Source organism: Bombina bombina, chromosome 1 (genome assembly GCF_027579735.1).
Source record: "Bombina bombina isolate aBomBom1 chromosome 1, aBomBom1.pri, whole genome shotgun sequence".
Lineage (NCBI taxonomy): Eukaryota > Metazoa > Chordata > Amphibia > Anura > Bombinatoridae > Bombina > Bombina bombina.
This window is the reverse complement of record NC_069499.1, coordinates 250,953,802-250,967,309: the sequence shown is the minus strand read 5'-3', so window position 1 is coordinate 250,967,309 and position 13,508 is coordinate 250,953,802. Positions and strand designations below refer to the sequence as shown.

The following is a 13,508-nucleotide window of genomic DNA, read 5'->3' as shown; positions in this document are numbered from 1 at the left end:
TTGAGAAAATGGAACGGCGATCATTCAGATTTGGCCCAACAGTTATCTCTGGACAGACCGGTAAGGGAGTCCCTGTCTTGGTGGACCTGACCGGGCCAGTTGTCTCAGGTGACTTCCTTCCTGAGACCATCCTGGGAGATTGTAACCACGGTTGTTAGTCTATCAGGATGGGGAGCAGTTTGGGGTGCCAGAAAGGCACAAGGTAGATGGACTTGAGAGGAATCGAGTCTACCTATAAATATTCTGGAACTTCGAGCGATATTCAACGCACTGAAGGCTTGGCCCCCTCTGGGGTCGTCCCAATTCATCAGATTCCAATTGAACAACATCACCTTGGTGGCTTACATAAACCACCAGGGGGGGACGAGAAGCTCACTAGCAATGAGGGAAGTATCTCGGATTCTGGAATGGACAGAGACTCACAATTGTTCGCTCTCAGCGATCCACATTTCGGGTGTAAACCGGTAAGCGGATTTTCTGAGCAGACAGACGTTTCATCCAGGGGAATGGTCTCTCCACCCCGAGATGTTTGCGGAAATCTGCAGCAGATGGGGGACGCCGGAAATAGTTCTCATGGCATCAAGACTCAATTGCAAGCTACACAGATGCGGGTCGCGATCCAGGGATCACCAGGCGGAACTGATGGACACCTTGGCGGTACCCTGGGACTTCAACCTAATCTACATATTTCCACCGTTGCCTCTTCTACCTCGAGTTGTGGCCCGCATCAAACAGGAGCAAGCTTCGGCTATTCTGATTGCTCCGTCGTGGCTGCGGAGAACATGGTTTGCGGATCTAGTGGCAATGTCGTCATATCCGCCATGGAAGTTACCTTGTCGCAAGGATCTGCTATTTCAAGGTCCTTTTCTACATCAAAATCTTGATTCTCTGAGGCTGACTGCGTGGTGATTGAACGCCTAGTCTTAGCCAAAAGAGGTTTTACTGAGAGAGTGATCGACACTCTTGTCCAGGCCAGGAAGTCGGTCACTAGACACATCTACCACAAGGTATGGAGGACCTACTTGTCCTGGTGTGAGGAACGAGGATACCCATGGCACAAGGTCAAGGTATCCAGGATTTTGGCCTTCCTCCAGAATGGTCTGGATAATAATGGTCTTGCCGCCAGTTCCCTAAGGGGACAGATCTCATCTTTATCGGTACTGTTGCATAAGAAGCTTGCAGAGCTTCCTGACATTCGGTCCTTTGATCAGGCTCTGGCTAGGATTAGACCGGTATTCAGGAATCCGGCTCCTCCTGGAGCTTAAACTTGGTGTTTAAGGTTTTGTAGAGGGCTACGTTTGAGCCTGTGCATGCCCTGGACATTAAGATTCTCTCATGGAAGGTCCTGTTGTTGTTGGCTATTGCTTCGGCATGCATAGTCTCTGAGTTGGCGGCCTTAGAATTTGAGCCTCTTTACTTAGTTTTTCATGTTGACAAAGCCGTTCTGCGAACCGGTTTGGGATTACTTCCCAAGGTAGTGTTGAGTCGTAACATTAACCAGGAAATAGTGGTTCCTTCCTCTTCAAAGGAGAGGTTACTTCATAATCTGGATGTGGTTAGGGCCTTGAAGTTTTATCTTCAAGCCACGAAGGAGTTCAGACAGACGTCGTCTTTATTCGTTGTGTACTCTGGAAGGCGCATGGGGCAGAGAGCCTCTGCAACTTCTCTATCTTTTTGTTTGAGGAGTATGATCCGTCTGGCTTATGAGACATCAGGACACAAGCCTCCTCAGAGAATTACTTCTCATTCGACTAGTGAAGTGGCCTCCTCTTGGGCCTTTAAGAATGAGGCTTCTATGGAGCAGATTTGTAAGGCTGGTCATACTTGCATACTTTTGCAAAATGTTACAAATTTGACGTTTTTGCTTCGATGAAAGCAGCTTTTGGGGGAGAGGTTCTGCAGGCTGTGGTGCCCTCAGTATAGGCTCCTTTACCCTCCCGTTTTTTTTTTTCATTCAGTGTCTTCTAGAGCTTGGGTATTGTTTCCCACAAGTGATGAATGAAGCAGTGGACTCTCCTCCCCTTTAGATGGAAAACATAAATTATGCTTAACTGATAATTTAATTTCCATTGTGGGGAGGAGAGTCCACTGCACCCGCCTGTTTTGTGGTGGGCGGACCTAAATTTATTTTTGTTCTTCTGGCACCATTTATACCCCAATATTTCTCCTACTGTTCCTTGGCAGGAGGATGAAGGAAGTGGAGGAGGTATTTAAGCCTTTGGCTGGGGTGTCTTTGCCTCCTCCTGGTGGCCAGGTTCTTAATTCCCACAAGTGACGAATGAAGCAGTGGACTCTCCTCCCCACGATGGAATTAAATTATCAGGTAAGCATAATTTATGGCGTTTTTTCTTCTTTTGGACACATATTAGCTCTCTTGTACAAAATGGATGTAGTAAGTGGCCCAACTAGGCTTTTCATTTTTGATCTAGATATTAAGCAATCCAATGCTGCCAGCTCTATATGGATCTGCTCAGCCATACTTGTAACCTGTCCAGTTAGACACATTCCTTAATATTTCAAATTAAGGGCTTATTGATATACAAAATTCTCCCTTTGTGCAAGTTACCTTGAATAAATGGGTAAAATACTTTATTTTAATACAGCAGACATTAAATGCACTCCTGTTTCCTTCATGTGGTAATCCCTAATATAGTAGATATTTATAGTTCTCCTACCTCTTTCATGTGGAACAAAAGCTTTGGTAATGGTTCAGTTGTAAGGAGTCTGAACCATGCAGTTGTGGAAAAAAATAAAAAAATTTACTTTATAAAATTCATTATTATCTGGACAACAGAATATAAATGTCCCATGAAGTCGGTGGAAATAAAGACTTACCCAATAATTAGGGGTATTTATGTGTTCAATATAAAACATTTTGTGTGATTGTACACGAGACAGTCTAGTCAAAATAAAACTTTCATGATTCAGATAGGGCCTGTAATTTTAAACATCTTTCCAATTTACTTTTATCATTAAATTTGCTTTGTTCTCTTGGTATTCTTAGTTGAATGCTAAACCTAGGTAGGCTCATATGCTAATTTCTAAGCTCTTATCTGAATGTATTTGTCAGTTTTTCACAGCTAGTGGGTGTTAGGTGTGCCACATAGATAACATTGTGCTCAAGCCTTTGGAGAGGGCACTGATTGGATAAAATGCAAGTCTGTCAAAAAAAATCTGAAATAAGGGAGCAGTCTCTAGAAGCTTAGATACAAGGTAATCACAGAGGTAAAAGTATACTAATATAACCATGTTGGCTGTGCAAAAATGGGTAATAAAAGGATTATCTATCTTTTTAAACAATACAAATTCTGGAGTAGAGACTGTTTCTTTAGATTCATTATATAAATGACAATATAAATATAAATTGAAACTATTTTACTTTTCCTACAGAAATTCCGGAGAAGGTGGAACGACTTCAGGTCCTAAAAGATATATTAAGAAGCTTCCCTCTTGTGAACTATGAGGTTTTCAAATTCATCATTACTCACCTCAACAGGTGTGTATCAAGTGGACAGAAGCTGGGAGTAGGGAGCTTTTTACAAAGTACTTTACTAAGAATACTATTGTTGGCTTAAACATATTGCTCCTTGGTTTTGTTTAGTAGAGTCTTATACTGTGCTCCTGAACATTTAATATTTTGTGTTCAGCTATGAGCAAATTATAATTTTTGTTTTAGAAATGGGCTGACTGTGTCCAGGAGATACATTATTTTTCTTTCATGAAATTGGCAAGAGTCCATAAGATAGATACGTATGGGATATACAATCCTACCAGGAGGGGCAAAGTTTCCCAAACCTCAAAATGCCTATAAATACACCCCTCACCACACCCACAATTCAGTTTTACAAACTTTGCCTCCTATGGAGGTGGTGAAGTAAGTTTGTGCTCGATTTATATGATTTCTTCTATGATAAGCGCTTCTAAGCATTTTGCAGCCCAATTCCTCTGAGTACAGTGTTTGTCAGATCGATGTGTAGGAAGTATCTCCTATTGATTTTATGGTTTTCCTCACGGGAAATCTTTTCAAAGGTTCTCTGTTATCGGTCGTGGGGATTCATCTCCTACCTCCCTTTTCAGATCGACGATATACTCTTATATACCGTTACCTCTGCTGATACTTTTTCAGTACTGGTTTGGCTATCTGCTTTATGTGGATGGGTGTTTTTCCTATTTAAGACACCCTCAGCTATAGTTTGGCGCTTTATGTATTAATATAAAGTTTTAAATATATGTATTTTACTTATATTTGCAATGAGTCAGGTCTATGTATATTTCCTTTTGCAGACTGTCATTTTTAGTTTTGGAAGCATGTTTAGGTAGTTATTTGTCTTACCTGGGGTATAGTTCTTTTTTTCAAATTGACTGCTTTTCTTTTAATTTTGCGGGCAAAATTAGGCTCGCAAGGGTGCAAAATTCTGTTATTACGTCATTCTTGGCGTTAGAGGTACGACTTGGTTGACGCCAGGGTTCCTTGCACGAGGTTGCGTCTGTGATGACGCAAGTTGTTGTTGGCGCGAAAAAAAAATTTCAATTTCCTTTTGCGTTGTGCGGCATATTTGGCGCCAAAAAAAATAGTTTATTTTCCACCCCACTTCTTATATGCCTCTTGCCTTCCATATGCTCAGAGGGCTATGCTGTTTGCATTTTTTCCCCATTCCTGAAACCATATAAGGAAATTGTAAATTTTGCTTTAATGTTGTTTTTTCTTTTGCATTTTGCAAGATATCTCAATCTGATCCTGTCTGAGAAGTAACTGTTGGAACCCTGCTGCCTGATCACAGTTCTACCAAAGCTAAGTGTATCTGTTGTAAATTAACTGAGATTATATCTCCAGCTGTAGTATGTAACCGTTGTCATGATAAGCTTTTTCACGCAAAAAACTTTTCCATCAGTACCGTTTCTGCTGTTTCTTCAACATCTAATGTACATGATATCCATGTTGATATGAAAAATTATATTGCTGATGCGATACAGAAGGCTTTGTCTGCTATTCCGCCTTCTAATAAACGTAAAAGGTCTTTTAAAACTTCTCATAAAATTGATGAAATTTCTAATGACCGACAACATACTGAAATATCCTCCTCTGATGAGGATCTCTCTGATTCAGAAGATCCTACCTCAGACATTGACACTGATAAATCTACTTATCTTTTCAAGATTTAGTATATTTTTTCCTTGTTAAAAGAAGTGTTGGTTACTTTGGATATTGAGGAATCTAGTCCTCTTGATATCAAAACTAGTAAACGTTTAAATTCTGTTTATAAACCTCCTGTGGTTACTCATGAGGTTTTTCCAGTTCCTGTTGCTATTTCTAAAAAAAATCCCCAAAGTTGATGGGGCTATTTCTACTCTTGCCAAACATACTACTATTCCTATGGAAGACAGTACTTCTTTTAAAGATCCTTTCGATAGGAAACTTGAATCGTATCTAAGGAAAGCTTATTTATATTCTGGATATCTTCTTAGGCCTTCCATTGCTATGGCTGATGTTGCAGCTGTATCAACCTTTTGGTTGGATAACTTAGCGCAACAGGAAACAGATCCTGATTTGACTCTCATTGTTCGTTTGCTTGAACATGCTAATCATTTTATCTGTGATGCTATTTTTGACATCAAAATTAATGTTAAATCTATGTCTTTAGCTATTTTAGCTAGTAGAGCTTTATGGCTTAAATCTTGGAATGCTGACATGGTATCTAAGTCTAGATTACTATCTCTTTCTTTCCAAGGTAACAATGTATTTGGTTCTCAGTTGGATTCAATTATTTCAACTATCATTGGGGGGGAGGGAGTTTTTTGCCTCAGGATAAAAGATCTAAGGGAAAAATCTAAAGCTTCTAATAGTTTTCGTTCTATTCGACAGAATAAGGAACAGAAAACCAATCCCTCCCCTAAAGACTCTGGTTCCAATTGGAAACCTTCTTAAAGTTGGAATAAATCCAAGCCTTTTAAGAAACCAAAGCCAGCCCCCAAGTCTGCATGAAGGTGCAGCCCTCATTCCAGTTCAGCTGGTGGGGGACAGATTGAAATTATTCCAAGGATCTTTTCAAAGGTTCTCGGTGCCCTTCTATCTGTAATAGGAGAGCAGGGTATTGCGTTGTTTCCTTATTTGGACGCTATCTTGGTACTAGCTCAGTATTTACATTTAGCCAAATCTCACACAAATCAACTAGTGTTGTTCCTTCAAAGACATGGTTGGAGGACCAATTTACCAAAGAGTTTCTTGATTCCTCAGACAAGTGTCACCTTTCTCCTACATTGGTGTATCCGGTCCACGGCTTCATCCTTACTTGTGGGATATTCTCAATCCCTACAGGAAGTGGCAAAGAGAGCACACAGCAGAGCTGTCCATATAGCTCCCCTCAGGCTCCGCCCCCCAGTCATTCTCTTTGCTGCTCTAACTAGTAGCATCTCCACGGGGGTGGTAAAGAGTATGTGGTGTTAGTTGCAGTTTTTTATTTCTTCTATCAAGAGTTTGTTATTTTAAAATAGTGCCGGCTTGTACTATTTACTCTGCAGCAAAAAGTGATGAAGATTTCTGCTGAGAGGAATATGATTTTAGCACCAGTAACTAAAATCCATTGCTGTTCCCACGCAGGACTGTTGAACACCAGAGAACTTCAGTTGGGGGGAACAGTTTGCAGGCTTAACTGCTTCAGGTATGATCAGTCATTTTTCTAACAAGACCAAGTAATGCTAGAAGACTGTCAGAAATCCCCTCAGGGATAGGTAAGCCATTTTTCTTAGACTCTGTACAAAATGATGGCTTATATTAAGGGCTCTATGCTGGTTGACACTATTGTGGGCTAAATCGATTGCTTTTTAGCATGTTTTCAGTATAAATAAGGTGTTTTTTCAGACTTTGAAACACTTATGGGGTTTAATATTGCGCCTGGCACTTATTTGGACACCTAATCTAGTCTAAAAGGCCCCTCCACTCTGGAATGAAGAGGTAGGAGGCCTCATTTTCGCGCCTCAATTGCGCAGTTGTTTTCACTAGGCAGTTCATGCAGCTTCACGTGGGGAGTCCAGAGACATCAGAAAGGACTTCAGAGAGGCTTATTTCCTACTTAAATAATCCCTAAGGAAGGTAAAAGCCACAGTAGAGGCTGTGGCATTGTACTGTAGTGTTTTTAACCGGTTAACTGCTGTTATTAGCTCCGGTTTGGGCATTTAGGGGTTAATTGGTCTGAAAATTTGTGTGCAATCTTTTCAAAGCATTAAGACAAAATTTCATTAAAATCGGATGTTTATTTGATGGTTTTTTGATGTTTCAGTAATAAAGTGTGCACTTTTATTATTTAAAAAGACAGTAACCTTTTCTCCAACATAGGTGTGTCCGGTCCACGGCGTCATCCTTACTTGTGGGATATTCTCTTCCCCAACAGGAAATGGCAAAGAGCCCAGCAAAGCTGGTCATATGATCCCTCCTAGGCTCCGCCTACCCCAGTCATTCTCTTTGCCGTTGCACAGGCAACATCTCCACGGAGATGGCTAAGAGTTTTTTTGGTGTTTAAATGTAGTTTTTATTCTTCAATCAAGTGTTTGTTATTTTAAAATAGTGCTGGTATGTACTATTTCCGATACCTAAGAGGGTGGCGGATATCGTGAATAAGGAGTGGGAGAAGCCAGGTGTACCTTTTGTTCCCCCTCCTATATTTAAGAAAATGTTCCCAATTGTTGACCCCAGAAGGGACGCGTGGCAGACGGTCCCTAAGGTAGAGGGGCAGTTTCAACGCTAGCTAAGCGCACGACTATACCAATAGAAGACAGTTGCGTTTTCAAAGATCCTATGGATAAAAAATTAGAAGGTTTACTTAAGAAAATTTTTGTTCAACAAGGTTTTCTTCTTCAACCAATTTCTTGCATTATTCCTGTAACCACTGCAGCTGCTTTTTGGTTTGAGGAACTAGAAAACTCGCTCCAGAAGGAGACTTCTTATGATTAAGTCATGGACAGAATTCACGCCCTGAAGTTGGCTAATTCTTTCATTACAGATGGCGCTTTGCAGTTAGCTAAATTAGCGGCAAAAAATTCTGGTTTCGCAATCGTGGCGCGCAGAGCGCTTTGGCTAAAATCTTGGTCGGCGGATGTGTCGTCCAAAACAAAATTGCTTAATATTCCTTTCAAGGGTAAGACCCTATTCGGGCCAGAGTTGAAAGAAATTATTTCAGATATCACTGGGGGAAAGGGCCATGCCCTTCCACAGGATAGACCTTTCAAAGCTAAAAATAAGTCTAATTTTCGTTCCTTTCGCAATTTCAGGAACGGACCGGCTTCTACCTCTACAGCCACTAGGCAAGAGGGTAACGCATCCCAGCCCAAACCAGCATGGAAACCATTGCAAGGCTGGAACAAGGGTAAACAGGCCAAGAAGCCTGCTGCTGCTACCAAGACAGCATGAAGGGGTAGCCCCCGATCCGGGACCGGATCTAGTAGGGGGCAGACTTTCTCTTTGCTCAGGCTTGGGCAAGAGATGTTCCGGACCCCTGGGCACTAGAAATTGTCTCTCGGGGTATCTTCTAGAATTCAAGGACTTTCCTCCAAAGGGAAGGTTCCACATGTCTCGCTTATCTTTAGACCAGATAAAGAGACAGGCATTCTTACATTGCGTAGAAGACCTTTTAAAAATGGGAGTGATACACCCAGTTCCAACAGCAGAACAAGGACTGGGTTTTTACTCAAACCTGTTTGTAGTTCCCAAAAAGGAAGGAACTTTCAGGCCAATTCTGGATTTAAAAATCCTAAACAAATTCCTCAGAGTTCCATCATTCAAAATGGAAACCATTCGGACAATTTTACCAATGATCCAGGAGGGTCAATATATGACTACCGTGGACTTAAAGGATGTGTACCTGCATATTCCTATCCACAAAGATCACCATCAGTTCCTAAGGTTCGCCTTTCTGGACAAGCATTACCAGTTCGTGGCTCTTCCCTTCGGATTGGCCACTGCCCCCAGAATTTTCACAAAGGTGCTAGGGTCCCTTCTAGCGGTGCTAAGGCCAAGGAGCATTGCAGTAGCACCTTACCTAGACGACATCTTAATACAAGCGTCGTCCTTTCACAAAGCAAAGGCTCATACGGACATTGTTCTAGCCTTTCTAAGGTCTCACGGGTGGAAGGTGAACATAGAAAAGAGTTCTCTGTCCCCGTTCACAAGGGTTCCCTTCCTGGGAACAATAATAGACTCGGTAGAAATGAAGATCTTTCTGACGGAGGTCAGGAAGTTAAAACTTTTAAACACTTGTCGATTTCTTCAATCCATTCCTCAACCCTCCATAGCTCAGTGCATGGAGGTAATAGGACTTATGGTTGCGGCAATGGACTTGGTTCCCTTTGCTCGAATTCATTTAAGACCACTGCAACTGTGCATGCCCAAACAGTGGAATGGGGATTATGCAGATTTGTCTCCCCAGATACAAATGGACCAGAAAACCAGAGACTCACTCCTCTGGTGGTTGTCTCAGGATCACCTGTCTCAGGGAATGAGTTTCCGCAGACCAGAGTGGATCATTGTCACGACCGACGCCAGCCTCTTAGGCTGGGGTGCGGTCTGGGAGTCCCTGAAAGCTCAGGGTCTTTGGTCTCGGGAAGAATCTCTTCTCCAGATAAACATTTTGGAATTGAGAGCGATATTCAATGCGCTCCAGGCATGGCCTCAACTAGCGGAGGCCAAATTCATCAGATTTCAGTCGGACAACATGACGACTGTAGCGTACATCAATCACCAGGGAGGAACAAAGAGTTCCCTGGCGATGAGGGAGGTATCCAAGATCATCAAATGGGCAGAGGATCACTCCTGCCATCTATCAGCAATTCACATCCCAGGAGTGGACAACTGGGAAGCGGATTATCTAAGTCGTCAGACTTTCCATCCGGGGGAGTGGGAACTTCACCCGGAGGTTTTTGCCCAGTTAACTCCACTATGGGGCCTTCCAGATCTGGATCTGATGGTGTCACGTCAGAACTCCAAAGTTCCACGTTACGGGTCCAGGTCCAGGGATCCCAAGGCGACATTGGTAGATGCCTTAGTGGCGCCTTGGTCGTTCAATCTATCTTATGTCTTTCCACCGTTTCCTCTTCTCCCCCGGCTAGTAGCCAGGATCAAACAGGAGAAGGCTTCGGTAATTCTAATAGCTCCTGCATGGCCACGCAGGACTTGGTATGCAGACCTGGTGAATATGTCATCGGTTCCACCATGGAAGCTACCTTTGAGGCAGGACCTTCTAATCCAAGGTCCATTCGAACATCCAAACCTAGTTTCTCTGCAACTGACTGCTTGGAGATTGAACGCTTGATTCTAGCTAAGCGTGGGTTTTCGGAATCAGTTATAGATGCTCTGATTCAGGCTAGAAAGCCTGTCACCAGGAAAATTTACCATAAGATATGGCGGAAATATCTTTGCTGGTGCGAATCCAAGGGTTACTCATGGAGTAAGATTAGGATTCCAAGGATACTATCTTTTCTCCAAGAAGGATTGGAGAAAGGTCTGTCAGCAAGTTCCCTAAAAGGACAGATATCTGCTCTGTCTGTTTTGTTGCACAAGCGTCTGGCAGCCGTGCCAGATGTTCAGGCGTTCGTACAGGCTTTAGTCAGAATCAAGCCTGTCTACAGACCTGTGGCTCCTCCATGGAGTCTAAATTTAGTTCTTACAGTTCTTCAAGGGGTTCCGTTTGAACCTCTACATTCCATAGATATTAAGTTACTATCTTGGAAAGTTTTGTTTTTGGTTGCTATTTCTTCTGCTAGAAGAGTTTCTGAATTGTCTGCTTTGCAGTGTAATTCACCCTATCTGGTGTTTCATACAGATAAGGTCGTTTTACGTACCAAGCCTGGTTTTCTTCCAAAAGTGGTTTCCAATAAGAATATTAACCAGGAAATAGTTGTTCCTTCTCTGTGTCCTAATCCAGTTTCTAACAAGGAACGTCTGTTACACAATCTTGATGTGGTTCGTGCTTTGAAGTTTTATCTAAAAGCAACTAAAGACTTCAGACAAACATCGTCCTTTTTTGTCGTCTATTCTGGCAAGAGGAGAGGTCAAAAGGCGACTGCGACCTCTCTGTCTTTCTGGCTGAAAAGCATCATCCGGTTGGCTTATGAGACTGCTGGAAGGCAGCCTCCTGAACGAATTTCAGCTCACTCTATTAGAGCAGTGGCTTCCACATGGGCTTTCAAGAATGAGGCTTCTGTTGAACAGATCTGTAAGGCAGCGACTTGGTCTTCACTGCATACATTTGCCTAATTTTACAAATTCGATACTTTTGCTTCTTTGGAGGCTATTTTTGGGAGAAAGGTTTTACAAGCAGTGTGGTGCCTTCCGTTTAGGTTACCTGACTTGTTCCCTCCCTTCATCCGTGTCCTAAAGCTTTGGTATTGGTTCCCACAAGTAAGGATGAAGCCGTGGACCAGATACACCAATGTAGGAGAAAACAGAATTTATGTTTACCTGATAAATTTCTTTCTCCTATGGTGTATCTGGTCCACGGCCCACCCTGGCATTTGGTCAGGTTTAAATTTTATTTTTGTAAACTACAGTCACCACTGCACCCTATGGTTCTCCTTTTTCTCCTAACCGTCGGTCGAATGACTGGGGGGGCAGAGCCTGAGGGGAGCTATATGGACAGCTCTGCTGTGTGCTCTCTTTGCCACTTCCTGTAGGGATTGAGAATATCCCACAAGTAAGGATGAAGCCGTGGACCGGATACACCGTAGGAGAAAGACATTTATCAGGTAAACATAAATTCTGTTTTTTAGGTTTCCAGATAGATTCAGTGTCCATAGAAACATAGAATTTGACGGTAGATAAAAACCAAAAAGGCCCATCAAGTCTACCCATATTACATGTTACTTTTTCCTTAGGATAGCCTTATGCATGTCCCAGGCATTTTTAAATTCCTTTACAGTCTTTGTGTTTACCACCTCAAATGGAAGTTTATTCCATGAATCCACCACCCTTTCTGTAAAAAAAAAATGCTTCCTCAAATTTCTCCTGATCTGCTATCCTCTAACTTTAGATTGGGACCCCTTGTTTTGGCATTTATTTTTTTGTGAAAAATGCTTTCAGCTTCTATTTCATTAATTCCCTTCATATATTTGAAGGTTTCAATCATGTCACCTCTTTCCCTTCTATCCTCTAAGCTATACATATTTAGATCATAGAGTCTTTTTTTGTACGTTTTATTTTTTAGACCATGTACCATTTTAGTAGCCCTCCTTTGGACAGCTTCTAGTTTATTTATATCTTTCTGAAGATATGGTCTCCAGAACTGTACACAGTATTCCATATTTGGTCTAACTAATGATCTGTAAAGGGGCATAAGAACCTTGCTATTTCTGCTACTAAAACCTCTTCCAATGCAACCAAGCATTTGACTGGCCTTGCTGGCTGCACTGCTGCATTGTGTACCAAATTTTAAAACATCTGAAATAATAATTCCCAAGTCCCTTTCTTCTTTAATTACAGTCAGTAATATACCATTGAGACTATAATTGGCCTTTGGGCTTTTGGATCCTATATGCATAATTTTGCTCTTGGTAATATTAAATTTCAGATCCCATTTATTTGACCAGTCCTCTAGTTTATTAATATCACAGTTCATTTGATCAACTCCTCCTGGAACATCTACCGTGTTACAATTTTTTGTATCATCAGCAAACAAGCAAACCTTCCCCTTAAGCCTTCTTCCAATATCACTTATGAACATGTTAAACAAAACAGGCCCAATAACTGACCCTTGGGGAACATCACTAGTAACTGATGCCTCATTTGAATGTACTCCATTAATTGAAACCCTCTGTTGTCTATCTTTAAGCCAGCATTCTACCCACTTAACAATCTTAGCATATATTCCAAGGCAATACATTTTGTGAATAAGTTTGTGTGGGACGGTGTCAAATGCTTTGCTAAAGTCTAGATATGCAACATCTACGGCTCCTCCCTGGTCTATTATTTTAGTTACATGGTCAAAGAAATCAATTAGATTAGTCTGGCATGATCTTCCAGCAGTGAAACCATGCTGTCATTTGTCTTCTAAGTTGTTTGCCTGAATGAAAGATACAAGTGTTTCCTTTAAAAGAGTTTCCATTAATTTCAGTGCAATTGAGGTCAAACTGGCTGGCCTATAGTTAGCAGAATCTTCCCTACTACCCTTTTTATGAAGAGGGACTACATTGGCAATTTTCCAGCCTTTTGGAACAACTCCTGTTAGAAGTGACTGATTAAATAAATTAGCTAATGGAGTAGCTATTACGGATCGAAGTTCACTTAGAACCCTTGGATGAATATTATCTGGACCCACAGACTTATCTACTTTTATTTTTGATAAAGCCCTTGAAACCTCTTCCTCTGTAAAAAGAAAAGTACTACTCCCATTATTATTTACAGTAACATCCCTTAATAGAATCTCACTATCTTCACCATCTGTTGTAAAGACTGAACAAAAGTAATCATTTGAACAGTTTGCCATTTGTTTATCTTCTTCCACTACTCTATCATCATTCTTGAG

At 41.6% G+C, this 13,508-nt stretch overlaps 1 protein-coding gene across 1 annotated transcript in view; it reads left to right on the top strand.

Annotated features, from left to right (window-relative positions):
* The window catches only part of ARHGAP5 (Rho GTPase activating protein 5), a 487,952-nt gene that overhangs the window by 436,037 nt on the left and 38,407 nt on the right, over positions 1-13,508 (top strand). The window contains exon 6 of the mRNA XM_053697926.1: positions 3,391-3,496. Within this exon, the coding sequence (XP_053553901.1) occupies positions 3,391-3,496 (106 nt within the window). The remainder of the gene's footprint in view (positions 1-3,390; positions 3,497-13,508) is intronic.